The following is a 19,798-nucleotide window of genomic DNA, read 5'->3' as shown; positions in this document are numbered from 1 at the left end:
GACAATAACCAAACTACCCAGTGAAACACAGGGACCTCTCACCATACACAGTAAAACCTCAAAACCTCCACCATCATCCCCATCGCCAAGAAGACAGCTGTGGACAGCCCAAATGACTACAGGCCTGTTGCACTTACGCCTGTAGTGATGAAGTGCTTTGAGAGACTGATCTGTCAGCACATCAGGGCCAGTCTGCCTCCCACTTTGGACCCCCACCAATTTGCCTACAGGACTAATCGATCCACCGAGGACGCTATCACCATAGCGCTCCACACTGCGCTGAGTCACCTGGAGCACAGAGGAAGCTATGTAAGAATGCTCTTTCTGGACTTCAGCTCAGCATTCAATCATATCATCCCGGAGATCCTGGTCCAGAAACTGTCTCACCTGGGACTCTCCACCCCCATCTGCCTCTGGATCAAGGACTTCCTGACAAACAGACCTCAGTCTGTCAGACTCGGCCCCCACCTGTCCAGCACCATCACACTCAGCACCGGGTCTCCACAAGGATGTGTTCTGAGTCCCCTCCTGTTTACGCTCTACACATCCGACTGCTCCCCTACCCATCTCTCAAACACCATCATAAAGTTTGCGGATGACACCACTGTGGTTGGACTCATCTCAAGGGGGGATGAGTCAGACTACAGAGATGAGGTCAACAGACTGACTGAGTGGTGTTCAGTTAACAACCTCCAACTGAACACCACAAAAACTAAAGAACTCATCTTGGACTTTAGGCAGGGAAGAGCAGACCCGGCCCCACTTTACATTCACGGGAACTGTGTGGAGAGGGTACACTCCATGAGGTTTCTGGGCGTGCAGATCTCTGATGATCTCTCCTGGACTGCAAATACCACGGCGGTGGTAAAAAAGGCCCAGCAGCGTCTCCACTTTCTGAGAGTGCTCAGGAGGAACAACCTGGAGGAGAGGCTGCTGGTGACATTCTACAGAGCCACCATAGAGAGCATCCTAACGTACAGCATAACAACATGGTATGCAGGGTGCTCAGCTGCAGACAGGAAAGCACTGCAGAGGGTCATCAACACAGCCCAGAAGATCACTGGCTGCTCTCTGCCCAGCCTGGAGGTCATTGCAAACTCTCGATACCTCAGCAGAGCTGGCAATATCATCAAGGACTACTCTCACCCCAGCAATCAACTGTTTGAACTTTTACCGTCAGGCAGACGGTACAGGTCACATAAAACCAGAACAAACAGATTCAGGGATAGCTTCTTTCCCAGAGCTATCACCATTGCAAATAAGCACAAAAACAATTGAACCTGCTCAGCCATACCATATTGTCACTGCCATTATATTATGCTATTATTATTATGCTGCTATTCATACTGTCATTATATTAATGCTGCTATCCTGTAAATATCATACTTACTTTTGTTTGAGTACTTATGTTTGTTTTATTGTACCTTTTATATCTTACTATTTTTTTATTATATTTATTATTGCATTTTGCACCAAGGGAGTGGCACTCCAATTTCGTTGTACCCTGTACAATGACAATAAAGGCTATTCTATTCTATTCTATTCTATTCTATTCTATTCTATTCTAAAAAGGATTGTGGAAGACATATGATAGCGATACACCAGTTACATGAACCTTGCTGTTAATGTCTTTACCACAAGACTTAAAGTTACAACAAAATTAAAATGGCAATAATACATTTAAAAAATGTTTTTTGAAGAAAATTCCTTAAATACATGAGACATATTGATCAGTACGCCTCACATATTTAAAGAGTTATTCATTTGGAGCATTGAATGCTAGGGTTGGGGACTGAATGAGATGGGTCCTACGGAGTACTAATTCATATGAAGTCATTCAGTGCCAAATTTCAGTATAAGGACATCTAGGCTAAGAACTACAAACACACATGGCAATGGCGGCAGCTGTGGGCCAAAAGCAGTCTCATCTGTGGTAATGCTTTTTAAAATTCAGCACAGACAAAAATCTCTGCAACATTTGTAATGCAAAATGCAAAGCTGGCCACAACGCATCTAATCTAAGGAAACACCTGGTCAGACAAAATGCATCTGAAAGCTGAGGAGTTTAACGTATTCGATAGCCTGAAAATCAAATTCAGTGACTTCCAGCTAACTTCAGCATGTCTGTCAGACGTAAAGCAAGTTGAACAGATGGAACGATAACAAAAGTTTACTGAGAAATCTCTTTCAGCTAATTGAGCTTAGCTAAACTAAGCTAAGCTAAAAGAAACTGAACTTTTTCCACTTTGCTAGTTGATGAAAGCACTTACATAGGGAAAGCACAGGAAAAAAGTGTTTGCATGAATGGGTGAATGAGGCAAGCTGTATAAAGTTTCTTTAAGTCCTACAAGTAGAAAAGCGCTAATTAAGAACCAGTCCATTTACCATTTCACCAAATTTATTATAAGCACGCCATTCAAAATAAACAAACACATTAGTTAGGATAGTCTGTTAGTGTGTAACCATCTTACTATAATGATTGTAGTGTACGAATGAATGTCTTTACCCTAAAGCTTGACTTAGACCTACGTACATAGTAAATGGAAACTCTTTTTATCCCTACACCGCAATCTTCCACGGCGTTGAAGTCATTGTGGCATTTGTTGATCCGACGTGGTTACATAGAACGTTGAGGCATAGGATTAAATTTGGGTTCCAGTTATGCCGTAAGTTATAACGTATATTTGACGCAAAGTATAATTCATGTGTCACTCCTCTTAAACGCATTAATCAATCTGGATGAAATTACTATATAAACTGCCTGGGGTACCATGATTATCAGCATCTATATATCTTTAGGGAATTGCAGTTTAAAAAGAAGAATAAATATTTTTATTATTCATTTTTGGGTGTTTGTGAACAAACATTTTTCCATCTGACTAAACACAGTAATATGTAGTAGTGATAAAAAGAATAACATTGTAGACTAACTCACATGTCTGTGTTTTAATACCTTAGCAAAGCAAACAAGCAATGCAGGCCTGACAAAAAGTAACCAATGATAGTACATTACTTTTTAATACTGCACTATGCAAACACTATGACTGTGATTTCAACATGACAGGTATTGTCAGAGAGTGACCAAGGCAGCTGAGGGGTATGCTACATGGAAGGTTCAACACAGCCAGGCTTTCTTTGGCTCGACAAAACCTAAATCCACAGCCGGCGATATTGTGATGGTGATTATCAACTTTCTCCATTAAACTGGGCCTTCTGCTTTAGGATCTGTGTGTGCCCACATAAAAAGGGGTGTTTCATGTGTCACATTACTCTTTGTCAAAATAACCCTGCACCCGCCAGTGACTCCTTTTACTATCAGATGTTTTGATGATGATAAAATTGTGATAAAAATTTATAAAGAATAGAACAAATAAAAAAGTAAATCCAACTCTGCTGTAACTAAGAGATTAATGCTGCATAAAATTGTTAATCTTGAGATTTGCCACGCAGAGTGATGAAATTAACATTTTAATTCAAGCTAATATATTTATTTTAATGCTGAGTGCACTGTTGGTGATGCTGTTTATTTTTAACATGATAGCTGCACTTTAGAGTTCTGAATCTTTAAAGTGGGTACATTTAAACATTAATGACTACTCATTGTGTTCAGCTCTGACTGTCCCATAGTCTAACAAAGGCGCTGTGAAAATCGCTTTAGTTTCTCAGCAGATCAAAGGAAAATGTGTTTTAGGTGAACAGATATTCTACTGCATGACTTTTTAATTTTGGGGGAGCTTTAGGGTCCCTATTAATATATCAATCATAAAATTTGGCACCCTGCCCCCCCCAAACAGATATTGGTTTGTTGCTTCAAGGCAACACTGTGCGACAAGGGTAGTCAAACACCAAGTTATTCTATAATAAGCTTTATTAGTACAACAAGGATGAACAAATAAATAAACAACAAATAAACATTGTAAACATTTCACAGAACAATAAAACACCAAAATACATCCAACATTTGACCCTAACCCCATGCGCATGCACACACACACACACACACACACACACACACACACACAAACGTTGTGTTTCCATCACTTTTGGGGACATTACATTAACTTACATTCATTTCCTGGAGACTTATCCTGACCCTACCCATCACAAGTCCCTGCCTGAACCTAACCCTAACCCATCACAAGTCCCTGCCTGAACCTAACCCTAACCTTATCCTAAACCTAACCTTACCCTGACTCAAGCCTTCACCCTAAAATTTAATGATTTACCTTGCAATTTGTCCCCATAAAGTAGGCGAGACCTCACAATGTTTGTAAACAGATTTGTGTCCCCACAACAATAAATAATACACGTCCACACACACACACACACACACATAATTACTTTACCAACTGACCCCTGAGCTCCTAAGTGTCCCTGAAACCTGATTCAGGGATCCACTACTTCACTGTCACTCCCTGAAAGCTCACTGTCCTCACTTTCTGAGGACAGAAAGTGCACATTCCCTTGGTTTCCTTCCATAAAAGGTTTTTACGTCCGTGTCCTGTAATTATCAGTAGATTGTAAAGTAAAAAACATTGACTATGATCATATAAATGCACACAAACACATCTCTACACACATATGCTAATGCATTATATTGCCTGAAAAAAACTAGGCTAACTGCACAGTGTTGCCTTGAGGCAACAAATGAAAATTAAGTTTTACTGTTAATTTTCATTTTCAGTTTTTTTCATAACAATTTTAAAAAGTAGAACAAACAATCAAATATGCTTCTTAACATATTCATGCACATACAAGTATTTTTTATATACATTTATTTCACTATAAACATGTAAAATAGTGATCTTTATCTTACCTCCTAATGGAGATGTCTGTCATGTAATGCAGCTTGCAGAAAGGGACACCCCCCACCCCCCCCCCCCCCCCCCACCCCGCCCAAATGAAAGTCACACCACCTTCAACTCATCATTTTATTGGAAAGAGATGTACCTGGTAGCATTATTTGAGAAAAAAAACAAACTTTTTTTTTTTTTTGAAGGGCCAGTGATCTTTATCTGTGAGGCATGAAAATGTGGTTTGTTGCCTCAGGGCAACACTACGCAGTAGAGGGTTAGGGCCAAGTACAAAAACAAAATCAGCATTTTTTGCATCATCAGCTGAATGCATGTAAGTTTCAGTGCTAATGTGATGCAGTCTTAGCGGCTACAGCGTTACAGCTGGACTTCATCCACGATGTTGGTAACAACTTTCACATATAAAGCATACTGGCCCAGCAGAGAGTCTGTATAACGCAACATGCTGTAAATAAAAGAATCAGTGAAAGCTCAAAACTCTAAACATGACTTGCTCCCATCTAGTTTATGTATTCAGCATAAGTTACCATGGTGATTTTTCCTGGTGAAAAGAGCCACTTTGATAGAAGGTAGAAGAAAACTGACTTTAAGCTCTACATAGCTTTATAGCACACATCTTTGGTGTTGTGTTTAAAGAATTTTCAATCAGAAAATATTGACTAATTTTGTAAGAAAAAAAACATAAATTTGTTATTTTAAAATGAGTAAAGTACTGAAAAAAGGTTATTGAGAGATACTAGAGAACTATGTAGATAAATAAATATACTGAAAATGACTAAAGTTCATCATATACATTTAATAAAGAAACATTGTTTTACAAGAGTCATTTCTTAGCTTTTATTCATTCATATCAAATAGCTTTATGTTTCAGGGAAACTTCTCCATGTGCCAAGAATCAGCCACATTAACAATTGTCACAATGACTGATCTTCTTTCCCATGTCCCAAATGAGCTACTGACATGACAACCAGGTTCATTTATCCCCACAGGGAAGTGAAAGGGAAATGAGGAAAATGAGGCTGGCCTTTAACATTTTCTTAACAAGTGTCACACAGGAAATGATGTCAAAACTCAAACTTTACTACATTCGCTCTGGACTTTTGATCTATGATGTGTTTCTAACTGAAACACAGACTGTGCACATTGCGTCCGTTAAGCTGTATAATGTGGAGTGATGGAAAATGTCTGTATAAAAACTATACATTTTATTTGTCAACTGTAAATCAAAAGAGTACATGTGAAAACTATCATTTCATTAGCAAAGACACCATAAATTACAATTTTTCATAAGAAAAATGGCTCATTCTGTTAAACTTAAATGCTGCGATGATTTCATGACGCCTTAAAAAGCGAGATTACAAATTATACCTCACTAAAAACCTTTTCAAGTAGCTTCTTTTGAATAAACCAGGTTCAGTTATAGAAGTAAACTGTGGCATATGAAAATACATATGCACATATTCAAACAGGTCCTTTTCCTGATCTGCTTCACATTTGTTTGGAAATGTGATTATGAAATGAATATATCTCATGACAATATTTACTTTTAATTTCCAGTATTATTTAGTTCAAAAGCAAGTAGTAAATGGAGTACAGTTCAAAACTGTAACAGACTAAAACATTCATGGACTGCTTTCCTTAAGGATAAAAAAGGCCTATAGTAGATCAATCACAGTTACACAAGGTTTCTGATTACTTTGTCCCTCACATCTTCAATAAACTTCAACAAATTACCAATTCCCCTCACCTCTCGACATTTGTCACATAAAAAAAAAAAACCAAAAACAAAAAAAACCCCAAAACAAAAAGACAGGTTCCACGAATATTATAATTAACTTACTTTCCTTTTTCCTCTGGAATAAAAGTTACTCCATTTGTACTGTCACAACATTCTCAGCCCACATAGATAAAACGCCAAAGTTTATTAACTTACACCCCTTGGTTTTCTTTATCCCCTGAAAGCAATTTTTCCTTTGCTGAGTCCTGAGGGACTGTGTTGGGACTCTTCTTCATTTCTAGACTTTTTACCCAAGTATAAGCAGACGAACCACCAAGAACCATCATGTTACTGGTCCACCACAGCAGGGTTTTAGTGGAAGAGTTGTACACTACTGCAATGACGGTCTGTGCACAGGCCTTTGCAGTCCCTGAGACATTATGTGTGAGCGGGCTTGTATATTTGATCTGGAGCCCTGTAACATAGCCTATGGCGAAACCAAACACTCCTCCCAGAGTCATCATTCCCCAAAAGCTGATGTCAGTGAGACGGCTGAACTTGACGAGCTGGCCCAACTCTCCGAACACAAGGATGAGAGGGAGGAAGAGGACGCAGGCGTTAATGTTGTTATAGTAGGACAGTTTCCAGATGTTTCCATCCAGGGCAGGCATTACCTTCTTAGTATAGATGGCATTGAGGGAGACGCAGGCGCTAGCCAGCACCCCAAAAAATACGCCTGTCCAGGAGAGGGACCCTGTGATGCCTTCCTGGTCCACACCAAGCCAGAAACCACCTGGAAAGCACAATATACAATCAAATATTTTAAACACTTAAATATCTAGTATTTCATTTTTAATCTACACCCATTCAGTGTAATGCTATCCAGTCACTGTAACACTGCATGTGGCAAAAAAACCCCAGCTCAAAACAATGTGACAAAGGATGGAAACTGCACAGTCTTAGGGTGATATGAAGTGTTGCAATGTTTATGAATGTTAACATACACGAGGTACGAGTTTATGCATGTGGTCAGCGTGAATTGGGAGGGTGAGCAGAGCAGAGAAGAGCCAATGAGAGGTTCTGGTAAGGCTGTTTCATGGTGCCTTAAGTCCAGCCTGCTCAGGTGTGCTACATAAACTAGGTCAACTCCACCCACCAGTTTCCTGGAAGTGATTAGAAAGAGAAAGCCAACATGGAAAGTGAGCCCTGTGGCTGTCACATGTGGTACAGCTCTGCACACGCACGCAGATTGTGTCAGGAAACAGGGACACACCAGGGAGTTTATTTCCCACTTCCAGGTTATTGTAAAAACTGAGTTTCTGTGACAACCTGGCCTACTTCTTAGGTGCATGAAAAAAAAAAAAGAAAAAAGAGAGAGAGGAAAAAAAAAAAAAGTGTAATCTGACAAGGTGAAAACTCCATGACAATGCCCATTTCTAGGCTATCCCAGTATGGAAACATTTTGAATAGTACATTATTAACACTATAACTTTTCCCTCCCTAAAATTTGATGCAGTTCTCTAAAATTGAGTATTATCCAGGCTGTATTTACAGCACAGCAAACTAAAATTTTCTATTGGCCAGCAAACCTTCTGAGTGTTATATTTCATATTTTCTTCGTTTCATACAGTTCTGTGCAAAAGTCTCAAACAACCCTTCATTTGTTCACATTTTGCAAGCGAAATGTAAGTAGGTGCAGAAAATCTGCAAAGATTTGCACATGAGTCACCATGGCAGGCCTGCACTGTCTAATCATAGTGTGGCAGTGAGTTTTAGAGAGGAACGAAAAAAAGCTCCCTGTCAGCAGCTAGTGAGTAGTAACAAATGCTTTGTCTTTTGAGATGTGGCGAGGTACGATAGACGTACAAAGGTATGTCCAGGCCAGCAGTTATCCATGAAATGAACGTAAACTTTTCAAGTTCTCCACTCACAGCACCGTCTTCCTGTTTTTACTTTTGTTGCTCCCGCCTCATAAACGTTTGACCAATTTGCAGACTGAAAATTGTCACGTGATTTGTAGGGAAGCATTTTGGTTCGCTTGGAGTTTACAAACTCATGAACTGATTCAAACCAGAGTAAACGAATTATAGCTGATAAAATGCTTTAGTTTAAAAATATATATATATTGTCATTATTATTATTAGGCAGAACCGAGTGTTACAACTGTGATCGTTTGCACCACTGTTGGTGTCATTTAGCTTTCTGAAAGGAGGAACTGAGTGCAGACTTATTTACAGCCAGTGACCAATTATCACATGCAAATCGTTATAAGGAACATGTCAGAGTAAACGCACCTAATATGATCCCACAGCACGCCAGAGCCCTGAAAGACGTGGTTTGTTTCAGGATAACGTACGATAACAGCACATTGAAAACTGTGCTCAGAGAGCGGCCGACCGTGTAGAAAGCCACCCCGAGATGTTTCAGGCACAAATTGTTGAAGGTGATCATGCCGATGAACACGATGGACAGCGGAAGGACCTCCCGGGACAGCTTCACGTCAAACCTGACCGAGGGGAAGTCGATGAGTCGGGGGCACATTTTTGATAGCAGCTGCATGAGCCAGCAAAGTGCAACAGTGACCACACACTGATAAAAAGTGACGAACAACGGCGCGTCCAAGTCTTTGTTGTCCAGCAGGTGATTATTGAGGAATACCATCGTTATCGAGACAAACCAGTATAGCGCAACCACAGCTGCTATTCTCACTGCTCGAAATACGAAAGTCTCTTCAGGTTCGTCCCGGTCCATCGTTTCAGAACCGCTTAAAGCCATCCTCAAGATACTGGAGCGCTTCAGCTGTGTCCTGTTCATGAGTGCAGATGAAGAAAACGAACCTGAGTAAAAGCTGGGACATTTACATGAGCTAATACGCCGCTCAAGACCAGCAAACTGACTGTATTAAAAAGCCAAACATGACTGCCGTTTGGTCAGTGCCGTCAACAAAGAGATTTCCGATCTGACTTTTTCAACATAAAAGCCCAATTCAAGCCTGACAGAAATCGTTTTCCGAACTATACAGTAAGCGGAGTTTACTGCGACTAAAATTAATTTAAATACCCGTGTAAGGTCTTTTGTTCTTCTTCGTAAAGAACAATTAACACAAGCTAAAGGTCACAATTTGAGCAAACGCTTCTAATAGCATTTCAGTGTTGAAGCACTTCAAAAACCTATTTGACAGCCATCTCAATAGCTTCATATGGCAAACCACTGCAAATCTGAATTGTTAATGACATTCTGATCAAGCATTGTTCTCAACTACGGTAGTTATTTTTCACCAATTAAAGGTCCTGATGAGTGAGGAGCGTCAGATTTAATATCAAGACGTAAAACCTTAAGATAACTGAATAAATACTTGCTTTTTTAACCCATGTTTTCAGATCAAAATATTCCCATGACATATTCCCATTAAAAAAGACTTTGCAAACAGATTTTTTTTTACTCTGCTTTAACAGGCTAATTGCTAATCTTTGGCTTCTGTTGTTAAAAAGTGAATACTGTAAATTGTTATTATTGTATTCTTTCATTAAGTGAAAAATTTCTATAAGCTTTACTTTTACTTTGAAAGGCTTTAGCTCCAACCGGAAGACTCATTAAGCGCCACGACTTCCTCGTTTGAACGACCTCTATTTAATTTAAAGACATATGCCCAGTTTGTCCCTGTTTTGTTTTTGTTTGTTTTTTTGTTTGTTTTTTCTATTAAACTGGGGCTTATTCCATATATATACACTAGTACTTTCTAATAATCAAAATGTTATTACACAAAAATTCTGTGTTTTTGTTTTTTTGCATTAAAAAACCCAACACATTTCAGGTCATTATATATTCTTACACAGGAATTACATTCTTCAAAGCCAACCATTTTTGGACAGTTTCAATATTTTTTTTTTAAACAAAAGTGCAGGAATTACTTTACCAGAAATTGGATTCCACCAAAGGACATGCCAGAATACTAATATATAACTGGTGTTCATTTTTGATAAATGTCTGCAACCTTTTTTTTTAAATCTTAGTAAGACCATTGATTATTTTAAAATTAATTGCATCCATAACTCCTTTTTCTATAGATTTTACCATATATCGTTTGCCAATGAGATATTGCTTATCGTTTCAAATTAAATTATAAAGAATTTGGTTTATCTTTTTAAAGTTTCTGTTTGATACAGCTAAAATGCATGCTAGGTAAACAAGTCCTTGGATTCCTTCCATCTTTATCAAAATTCTTCCAGAAATTAAGATACATTTCTGAAACCAGCCATTTATTTATTTTTTAAATTCTTTTGTAAAACAGAATGAACATTATTACTTTCCATATCACTATGATTTTACAAACAGTTACCCCTAAATATTTTAGCATGTATTTAAGCAGAACATTATGAATAAAGCTTAGCTTGTTATCGTGGATCGTTAGAATCACACATTTTTTTAAATTTAAATAAAAACCAAATGCTTCAAAAAGCATTTCCCAGAGCTAATTTTCCTTATAGCAGAATTAACTTCTTCAATTCTCAAATTAGAGTCAAATTTCTTGTTCAGATCTAAATCAATCTGGCAGATGAATCATTTTACCTTTTTAAACAGTTCTTGGAATGAGTCTCTGAAAATGAAAAAGAGTATTGGTTTTAACTAAATGTAAATATTTTATTAGTTATTTCTTTTGGTTTTAGGGTTGCCTTCTTTCTAATTTACTGTAATAGGAACAGTTTTGTTTGTGTTTTTCCCCTTTTCTCCACCATCTTCAATCCACTTTACTCTGGAATTAATTAATGCACCCTGAGTTTTATTAAGATACAACTCATCTAATTTTGATTGCAGATAGGTTCCTCCTTATGAGTATCTGACATCAAAGTGATTTTACAAAAGATATTGATGTCATTTATCAGCTTTTTTTCTGTTCTCTTTGCCTTTTACTTGTTCTCCTGCCATAGTCAGTGGAGTATTCTCTCACTTTATACTGAAAATATTTGAATTTCCATCCATAAGAATGAAATTCACCTATTTCTTTAATTGAACATCAGATTTTTTTTCCCCACAATGATGCAATACTCCCATCATTTAGAAAATTTATTTTGAAATTCAAATGTTCTAGTCAAAACCTTAATTCTGCTTCAGGTTTTAAACTGACAGTGACCACAAAGTGATCAATAGTGGGAGCTGTAGAGACATTGCCTTATGAAACATGTTTTAAACAAGAGGACTTAGAGAGCCCGACTCCACCTGAAGGGAAAAGGCTATAGTAAGACTGACTTTTTATTCTAATGTCAACATTGTTAATATGGAAATAGTATAGTATATTTATATTTTTGTGTCATTATGAAGTCATATAATGTTGTTTTGAAAAAAAAAAACATTTTAAGGAATGTTCTTATGTCACTCAATGACTAATATATTGATTAAAACTTTCTTCTAAGTCATGTGACCCCTGACATTTTAGCTATGACCCTGAGGCATTACATACTCAAATGGTGTATTTGATTATCTTTACCCATATGATTGGAGCAGAACTGGCTGAAATCTTTGGCTTCTATAAGCTCTAAGAGTTTAAAGATATATATATAGATTTTGCTACACTTTATCATGTTAATCATGTCCCCCAGAGGCCCAGTTTAATTGTTGTGGAGTTTGAATATCATCCATTTAAAAAAAATGTGGGTAATAGAATGTTTTTTACGGATTTTCACATTTGATGTGAAATTTGGTGAGTTATTCCCCTTCACCCCAACCGGTCGTACCAGTTGGCCGCCCCTCCCTGAGCCTGGTTCTTCCTGTTAAAATGGAGTTTTCCCTTCACCAATCCCACCAAAGTGCTTGCTCATGGGGTTCATATATTTGTTGAGTTTTCTCTGTTTTCCTTGTATTATTGTAGGGCCTTTATCTTATAATATAAAGCTCCTTGACGCAACTGTTTTGATTTGGCGCTATAGAAATTAAATTTGCTTAAGCTGTTATTATTACAAAATTTGAATATGTCACCTTGAAAACTGTAGATGCTAGACTGCTATCAAACAGACAAAAGGAACAGATTACATATTCCTTCCCTTCAGTGCGAAAAATATGTTTGGTAACCAACCAAAAATGAATTATTGATTTACAATTTCCATTGGGTCTAATCCATGAAAACTATCTTATTGTAGGGTTAAGATGTCTCCAGACATCAATTAGAGACTTCCCAGACCAGTTGTACAAGATACTTTGTGCACTTGAGTCTCAACCGCCTGGTCCTGTCAGACTGGAATAGTGTGCACATCCAACGAGAACACCTGACCTTGAAAATATTTGAATCCGGAAAAGTGTGAGCATTTTCACCAGTACATGTGAAGATCCTGAACACTGTTCCCGAAATGATCAAATGTTAATTTTTTTTATAATGTTTATTCTAAATACCATCTTTCTGTAAGTGTTGTGAGTCTGCTAGAATAAAATTGTTTGAATTTTAGAGATGAAGAGATGAGTTTAAAGAGATGAAGTTTGTGCTTCAGTCATGTTGTGACTGTTGTTGCTCATCTGTATGAGGCTTATTAGACATTGTGAAACAGATCATATAAATCTCTGGATGTTAGAAGACAGCTAATAATATTCAAAGCAGGGAGGTGTTCTTTAGGTCAAAAAACAAGATTTACATAATAGCAGTCGGCAAATTCTACAAGTCTGTTGATTATTCAGCATTTACTTCACTATAGTGGTGCACAGTTCTTAACACTTTCTAAGCATGCTAGTATGCTGTTTTCAACCCAAAAGGTTGATTCTGTTCATCTAGACATTCATCCAAGTGACTTCTTGAGTGACAAAACATTTCTTCCACTGAAAATGCTACTTCCAGATGAACAGAATCAACCTTTTGGGATTTACTTAGCTGGATGATTGAGCATGCATCAAGACATGTTTTCAACCCAGCTGTCGATCACTCCAATGGAAATTCCAAAAGAAATAAAACAAATCAGTCCAGTCTTTACTGCTATCTTTTCTAAGTGCTTTCACAATTCTGTAAATTCAATTTAAATTTGAAATTAGGAATCATCATTCCCTGTGACCTGTTGTCACTGATTTTCAGTCCAGGTCTTGCATAATTTGGCATACTAGAGCCTTTTCTCCACATTTCCCTTCCTTAAGAATGGCTTCTTGACAGTCAGTGAGATGTTTTCTGATGAGGATCAGCACATTGTCGAGCAGTCACATGCAGGGCCTGATGTAGGTAGCTAATAAACAAAAACTGCATTCTTCTGAAAGTGGTCAGGTACAAGGACTGCACTCAAAATGAGTGAAAAAGCAGCCAATCTCTAAAGAAAGACTTTGAAAGACTATAAGAAAACCTGGAGAACTATTGCTCAAGAGCACTTAAAAAATACAAGAAAATCTAGCTTCCTTTGAAGGAAAATTTAAAGAAATGGGGAGCTGCTTAAGACTTTTGCTGCAGTGATCTAAAGCGGAATGTTATTCGACAGGAATGGCAACCTAATTCATTTAGCACGTTTTGCTTCAGGTGTAACACTGACGTCCAACTGATTTAGAACTGTCATTTTTTCCACCACCTTTGCTGTTATTTAACTCTCTGAAAGGAAGAACTGAGTGCAGCCTTATTTACATCCACGGACGAAACCCCCCCCCATCAATATCAATAGTATTATCACATGCAAATAATTATAAGGAACATGTCAGAGTAAACGCACCTAATATGATCCCACAGCACGCCAGAGCCCCGAAAGACGTGGTTTGTTTCAGGATAACGTACGATAACAGCACATTGAAAACTGTGCTCAGAGAGCGGCCGATCGTGTAGAAAGCCACCCCGAGATGTTTCAGGCACAAGTTGTTGAAGGTGATCATGCCGATGAACACGATGGACAGCGGCAGGACCTCCCTGGAGATCTTTAGTTCGAACCTGACCGAGGGGAAGTCGATGATTTGCGGGCACATATTTGATAGCAGCTGCATGAGCCAGCAAAGTGCAACAGTGACCACACACTGATAAAAAGTGACGAACAACGGCGCGTCCAAGTCTTTGTTGTCCAGCAGGTGACTATTGAGGAATACCATCGTTATCGAGACAAACCAGTATAGCGCAACCACAGCTGCTATTCTCACTGCTCGGAATACGAAAGTCTCTTCAGGTTCGTCCCGGTCCATCGTTTCGGAACCGCTCAGAGCCATCCTCAGGACAGGTAGGGATTAGGAGATTAACCTGTACAGAGGCTTCGACACGTCTGTCGATACATCCAGGAAGTTTTTAAATGAAGTGGCTTGCTTCCTTACCGCTGAGTGACGTCACTGAAAACCTGAAACCTGGTTCAGGAAGTGGTTCGTGTTTTATGATTAAAGAACATATGTAAAGCCCAACGGATGCCCACAAACTCCGCATCCTAATGTTCGTCTTGGAGTTTTTCATGGGATCAGCTGTATACCTAAACTTTAGGGTGAACGCTCCCAGAAAGTATTAAACCTGTAAATAACGAAACGTCCTACTATATGTTATTTGCCAATTAACTAGGGTCTAAGGTACAACAACAACACCTGAACTATCGTATAGGTAGATGTGCATATATCCAAACTTCTACAGGCTTGCTGGAAGTCCAAGCACAGAGACAAAAATTTTTATTTCTTAATACAAATGAATGAAGTCACCATCACCCAGTATTCATAAGTGAAGTCAATTTATTTATAAGCACTTTTAAAAGTAACAAGGGTGGACCTGTGCTGCACAACTAAAAGGATTAAAACAAAGGAGTAATCACATAAGGGGCAGTGAGTAAAGATGTGTCCACATGTTGTTGTTGGTGAAATCCAAGCCTATAGATGGGGGATGTCAAACTCACTTTGCATCGAGGGTCACCTGCAGCTCACTTTGATGCTAAGTGGGCCGGACAAGTGAAATTCTGCTTTTTGTCAGTGTAAAGAAATTTAACTACACAATTAGCCCCTAAGGTATGTTAATGTAAGATAAAGAAATGCAATTTTAACAGTACATCTCAGTTTTTCTACATGATAAATGTGTAAAATTACAGCAAAAGCTCTGGTTGCTCACTGTCCAAACTGTCCCTTATTTATAAAGCATGAGGTTTTTGTTGATTCACAGAAATAATTCTCTTTGTAAACCAAAATTTCTATAGCAGCAGACAGTGAAAAACATGAACGTTTTCATCATTGAGTTTTTTTTATTACTTAACTACTTTGGTGTGGTATGAATGGAAAACAAAAATACAGTTAGAACTATAAAAATGCATGCCCTCCATGTTTTCCAAAGCCAAACTGGAGTCTTTGCCTGGCCGATTCTGGGACCGAATCGGCCAGGCATATTTGACACCTCTGCTATAGATCATGCTTAATGATATAGGCCTGGCTCTTAAAGTCTCCAGAAATTAACCATTTGGAAAATGAGATGAGGCATTAGGAAAGCTTCAAGGATTTATGAGGCTTCATCTGGCCATCGCTATTAGATCGCTTAAGGCTTGTCATTACTTATGGTTTTTTGTTTGGTTTTTTTTGTTTTAAGCTCACAAAAGAATTGTTTAATGAGGGTCACTGCATTCAGGGATCGGTTTGTCAGAAAATATGCTTGCACTTATTGGGCTACATGTTTATTTATTACATAGGTTATACAGTACATCAAATTAAAATTGGGTGGAAAGTGCACAGAAAGTAGGAATAAATGGCAACAAAACAGTGAAATCTACATCTGTGACTGTATTAAATCTTGTCCTGTACTTGGCATTCAGTATTTACAGATGATTGTTTAGCTCTTGTAGCATGACAACGTGCATCAATAATTTGCTTTTCTGCAGTCTGGTATTGGTTGAACAATTGGTTGAGTCAGTTTATAAAATATGATGACACAAAACATGTCTTAAATAGCTAATAATCAGATGAAAAATGATAGATACGGATGGAGTTTGATTGCCACGTGCTGATTGCAGCCAGAGCAGAGGAGCTAAACGAGTGTAGCAGGTTGGTGAGACACCAGAAGAGCAGGAAAGGTAAGGAAGAGGTCTTATTACGATGCAATAAAAGCAGAAGCTCAGAGGCCAGGGCTGGTTAAGTTTAAAAACGGAACTAAGTAATGTCAGCATATTGTCTCGCAAATTCATATTTCATCTATATTTTTATAGTGTTTTTATAGTTTTTATTCCTGCCGCTTAATAGTAACAAACCAAAAGAACTCAAATTGCACTTTTTGTTTATTTCAATTTCATTCTGTGACATCAATCTTTATTTTATATTAATGTTACCATATAATCTAGTAAAGAACTTTTAAAAGGTGCAGATATCAAGTGAAACTCCAAAAGATTTCAGTTTTGGGTTTTGGGTTTTGAGTAAAAGCTGGAACATTTACATGAGCTAACACACAGCTCAAGGCCAGCAAACTGACTGCAAGAAAAAGCTGAACATGACTGCCGCAGATCTGACTTTTTCAATTGAGCCTGATGAAAAACTTGTTCCAATCTAGTAAGCGGAGTTTACTTTGACTAATATTTTGACTCAAGATGCAATTACAGGAGACACAGCTTTATATTTTTCTGTGAATACTCATTCCCCAAGGAAACAAAATCAGGGTATTAAAAAAAGAAAAGAAAGAAAAGGGGAAAGTGTTTTTTTTTTTTTTTAAGAAAGGTAAGCAGGTAAGCAGAAGACAACGAGAGATTAAGAATGATTTAGCTTTGAGCAGCTGTAAAAGGCACTGAGCCAGTGTCAGATCAGTAACAGTATATCTAGATGACCTAGCACAACACCGTGACACACCAATGCCCCTGGACACGTGTGGCCCTTAATTTTAGAAACAGCCAGAGAGCATGAAGCAGCAGCAGGTCCCTCTGCAAATGAGCTGCAAGATGTGAGCTCATATAATGGCAACCAAAGGTTTTTCCAAGCAATCATTTGCACCGATGACACTTTCATCTGAAAACTGAGCAACACTAATGTTAAGTAGTGTTAGGCTTCACTTCAGCCAATTTTGGACCAGCAGTTTTCAAACAGGATGCCTTAAGGTAAGCATTTTGAGGAAGCCAGTGCACTTTAGGCTGATGACATAGCATTTTAAAATGCTTCAATAACACTGCTTCTTAATTTTAAAAAAATGATGCATTTATTTAGCTTTTGCTAGTGATGATACATCATTAGCCAACACACCAGCATGTCTGTGTATACTGTCATGAATGTTTTCACGGATTACAAAACCACCCAGTATATCCACAAGACCGTTAGACTTCTGTATAATATTTCAGAACATCAAAGAAACACTAACAGAAAATGGCTGTTACATTTTATGTCATTGCACATACAGTATCATAAACCACTTGTAATCTAATACATTTTAATATGCTGCTATTAGTCCTATTCAACCGAGATGCTGTAATTATGGTGTTACAGTTTCATACACACAAATACATGTGGCCACTTACTTAAAACTTTCACAATTATCAATACAATTACGTTATTTACCATTATTATAGGGTGCCTGATGATCTGGTTTGACCTCTGTTGTGCTGTGGCACCCTACAGACTGAGAACAGCAAGATGCTGTTAGCAGGTTGAGAGGCTAATATCAGTCCTGCATGCTTCTTAGAGAGGGTCTGTCAGTGTAGCAGATAGTGAGCAAAAAGATGTAATACAGCATGATGGAAGTGAAGAGAGATGTGAAAATGAAGACTGCCCTGAGGCTGATGGGAAGGAAGAGGCGAAGGCAGAGTGTGTTAGAAAAGTGATACAAAGCTAAGATTGCATTTTTAGGCTTTTTATTATACCATGGGAATCATAAATACTTCAACAAAATGAAGCAAATAATGCACTCTTAAGCTTGATACTCGAAGCAAAACTCACTTAACCGTGAAGTAATTGTAGACTACTACATGCTGAAAAATCTGGGTCGAAATGTGAAATTTAAAAATGCACACACTCCTGGATAACAAGGGCAGCTCTGGCTCAGGAGAAAGAGTGTGCTGTCTGTCAATCTGAAGGTCGGTGGAACCACTGCTCTGCCCCATTTTAGGAGTCAAATGCTCAGGTGTTGGTTTTGAAATACTACCTCTGTTGCTTTTACATTTTAAATCTACAGGATATTTCACTGCATTCCATATCAGTATAGATAGGCACATATACTAGATCTTATTTTGCTCTAAACAGGACAAGAAAAATCTTTGAATATTAATATTTGAACCATAGACTGTAGGTAAGAATAGACAACAGCATTGAACAGCAGAAGAAACAAGAATGAGGGGTTTTAACACAATGTCCAAAATGAAATCACTGAGACCACTGCTTGAAAGCAGCGTCGTTACAATCGGCAGTATTAAAGCTTCTCTTAAAACCCACTGTTAATTTTCACATATAATGCGCACAACGTGGCATTTATCGTTGAGAACAGTAGGTGGCAGCAAATAATCATGGATGTTGGTTCAGTGGCTGGCAGCAGCAGCAGTGTGAACTCATGCTGTCACGTAGCTTGTGGACACACGTCCTTGGGCTACATGATGGTAACGATTACCATAATTCATTGATTTTTATCATTTCAATGAACTCATATACAGTAGGAATAGGCTACAACAAAAATCACAGGATAACAACCCAAACACCACCTCCACAGTGGTTATATCTGCATGTCATACAGGTGTGTAAATATCTCACACAACATGCTTTTCTCAGACTATGCCCTCTTTCTCTGTCTCATAACAGCAGCCTTCGCTCAACTACAGGATGCTCAGCTGGTCTGCTAAGTCTAGTCTTGAGTCAATAATACCGTTCCTTAGATGTCTTGAGAGTCGTTGAACTGTATTATATGCATCAGTGCTTTATTTGGTTTGATTAGGCAGTGACGGATATGACGGAGATACCAAGCGCTGAAAGGTCACAAGCTGATTCAGACAAGTGACTTACAAATAGAGATCTAAGTAGAGTAGTTGTGTAACAGTGTAACAATTCTAAGGCACTGTATCACATTTTTGGGCTTTTACATCACCGCCTAATTAGGCAGTGCTTCCTCCTCATCCCCATTTTTCTTTCTCCACCCACATGTTCACTGCTAGCACACTGTTTGAGTGCAGGTGTTTTTCTAACGTAAGCCCCGGTTTGCAGCATTAGTACGACACTGTTGAGGGAGTTTAAAGCGTACTTCACTACCAGACTTTGTGTCAAACCCAGTGTCTTCCTGCTGTCATTGTTCTCCTGTTCTACAGTCGCGAGCTTGCTCAGTCGCTGGAAAATTGCTGTAAGTGGCTGTGTTTTTTTGTTGGTGTTATATTTTCTGCTACAGTGCACAGCAAGTCACTTTGCTGGTGCACAA

The 19,798-nt window shown here is 38.3% G+C and overlaps 1 protein-coding gene across 1 annotated transcript; it reads right to left on the bottom strand.

Moving 5' to 3' along the window:
- Positions 1-4,929: 4,929 nt before the first annotated feature.
- Positions 4,930-9,462, bottom strand: slc35c1 (solute carrier family 35 member C1). The gene is made up of 2 exons (XM_063481559.1): positions 8,826-9,462; positions 4,930-7,324 (listed from the first exon to the last, which is right to left on the bottom strand). Exons 1-2 carry the CDS (start codon positions 9,343-9,345, stop codon positions 6,744-6,746), a joined length of 1,101 nt encoding a protein of 366 aa, XP_063337629.1. The 5' UTR covers positions 9,346-9,462; the 3' UTR covers positions 4,930-6,743.
- Positions 9,463-19,798: the final 10,336 nt, after the last annotated feature.

This window comes from Pelmatolapia mariae, linkage group LG1 (genome assembly GCF_036321145.2).
Source record: "Pelmatolapia mariae isolate MD_Pm_ZW linkage group LG1, Pm_UMD_F_2, whole genome shotgun sequence".
In the NCBI taxonomy this organism is placed as follows: Eukaryota; Metazoa; Chordata; class Actinopteri; order Cichliformes; family Cichlidae; genus Pelmatolapia; species Pelmatolapia mariae.
Note: the sequence above shows the minus strand (reverse complement) of the source record. Positions and strands in the feature narration are given on the sequence as shown.

Excerpts from the sequence above, each read along its gene's own strand:
- slc35c1 (XM_063481559.1), bottom strand. The coding sequence starts at position 9,345 with ATGAACAGGACACAGCTGAAGCGCTCCAGTATCTTGAGGATGGCTTTA. Across the intron at positions 7,325-8,825 it reads GTGCTGTGGGATCATATTAG|GTGGTTTCTGGCTTGGTGTG; the intron begins GTGCGTTTACTC and ends TGTGCTTTCCAG.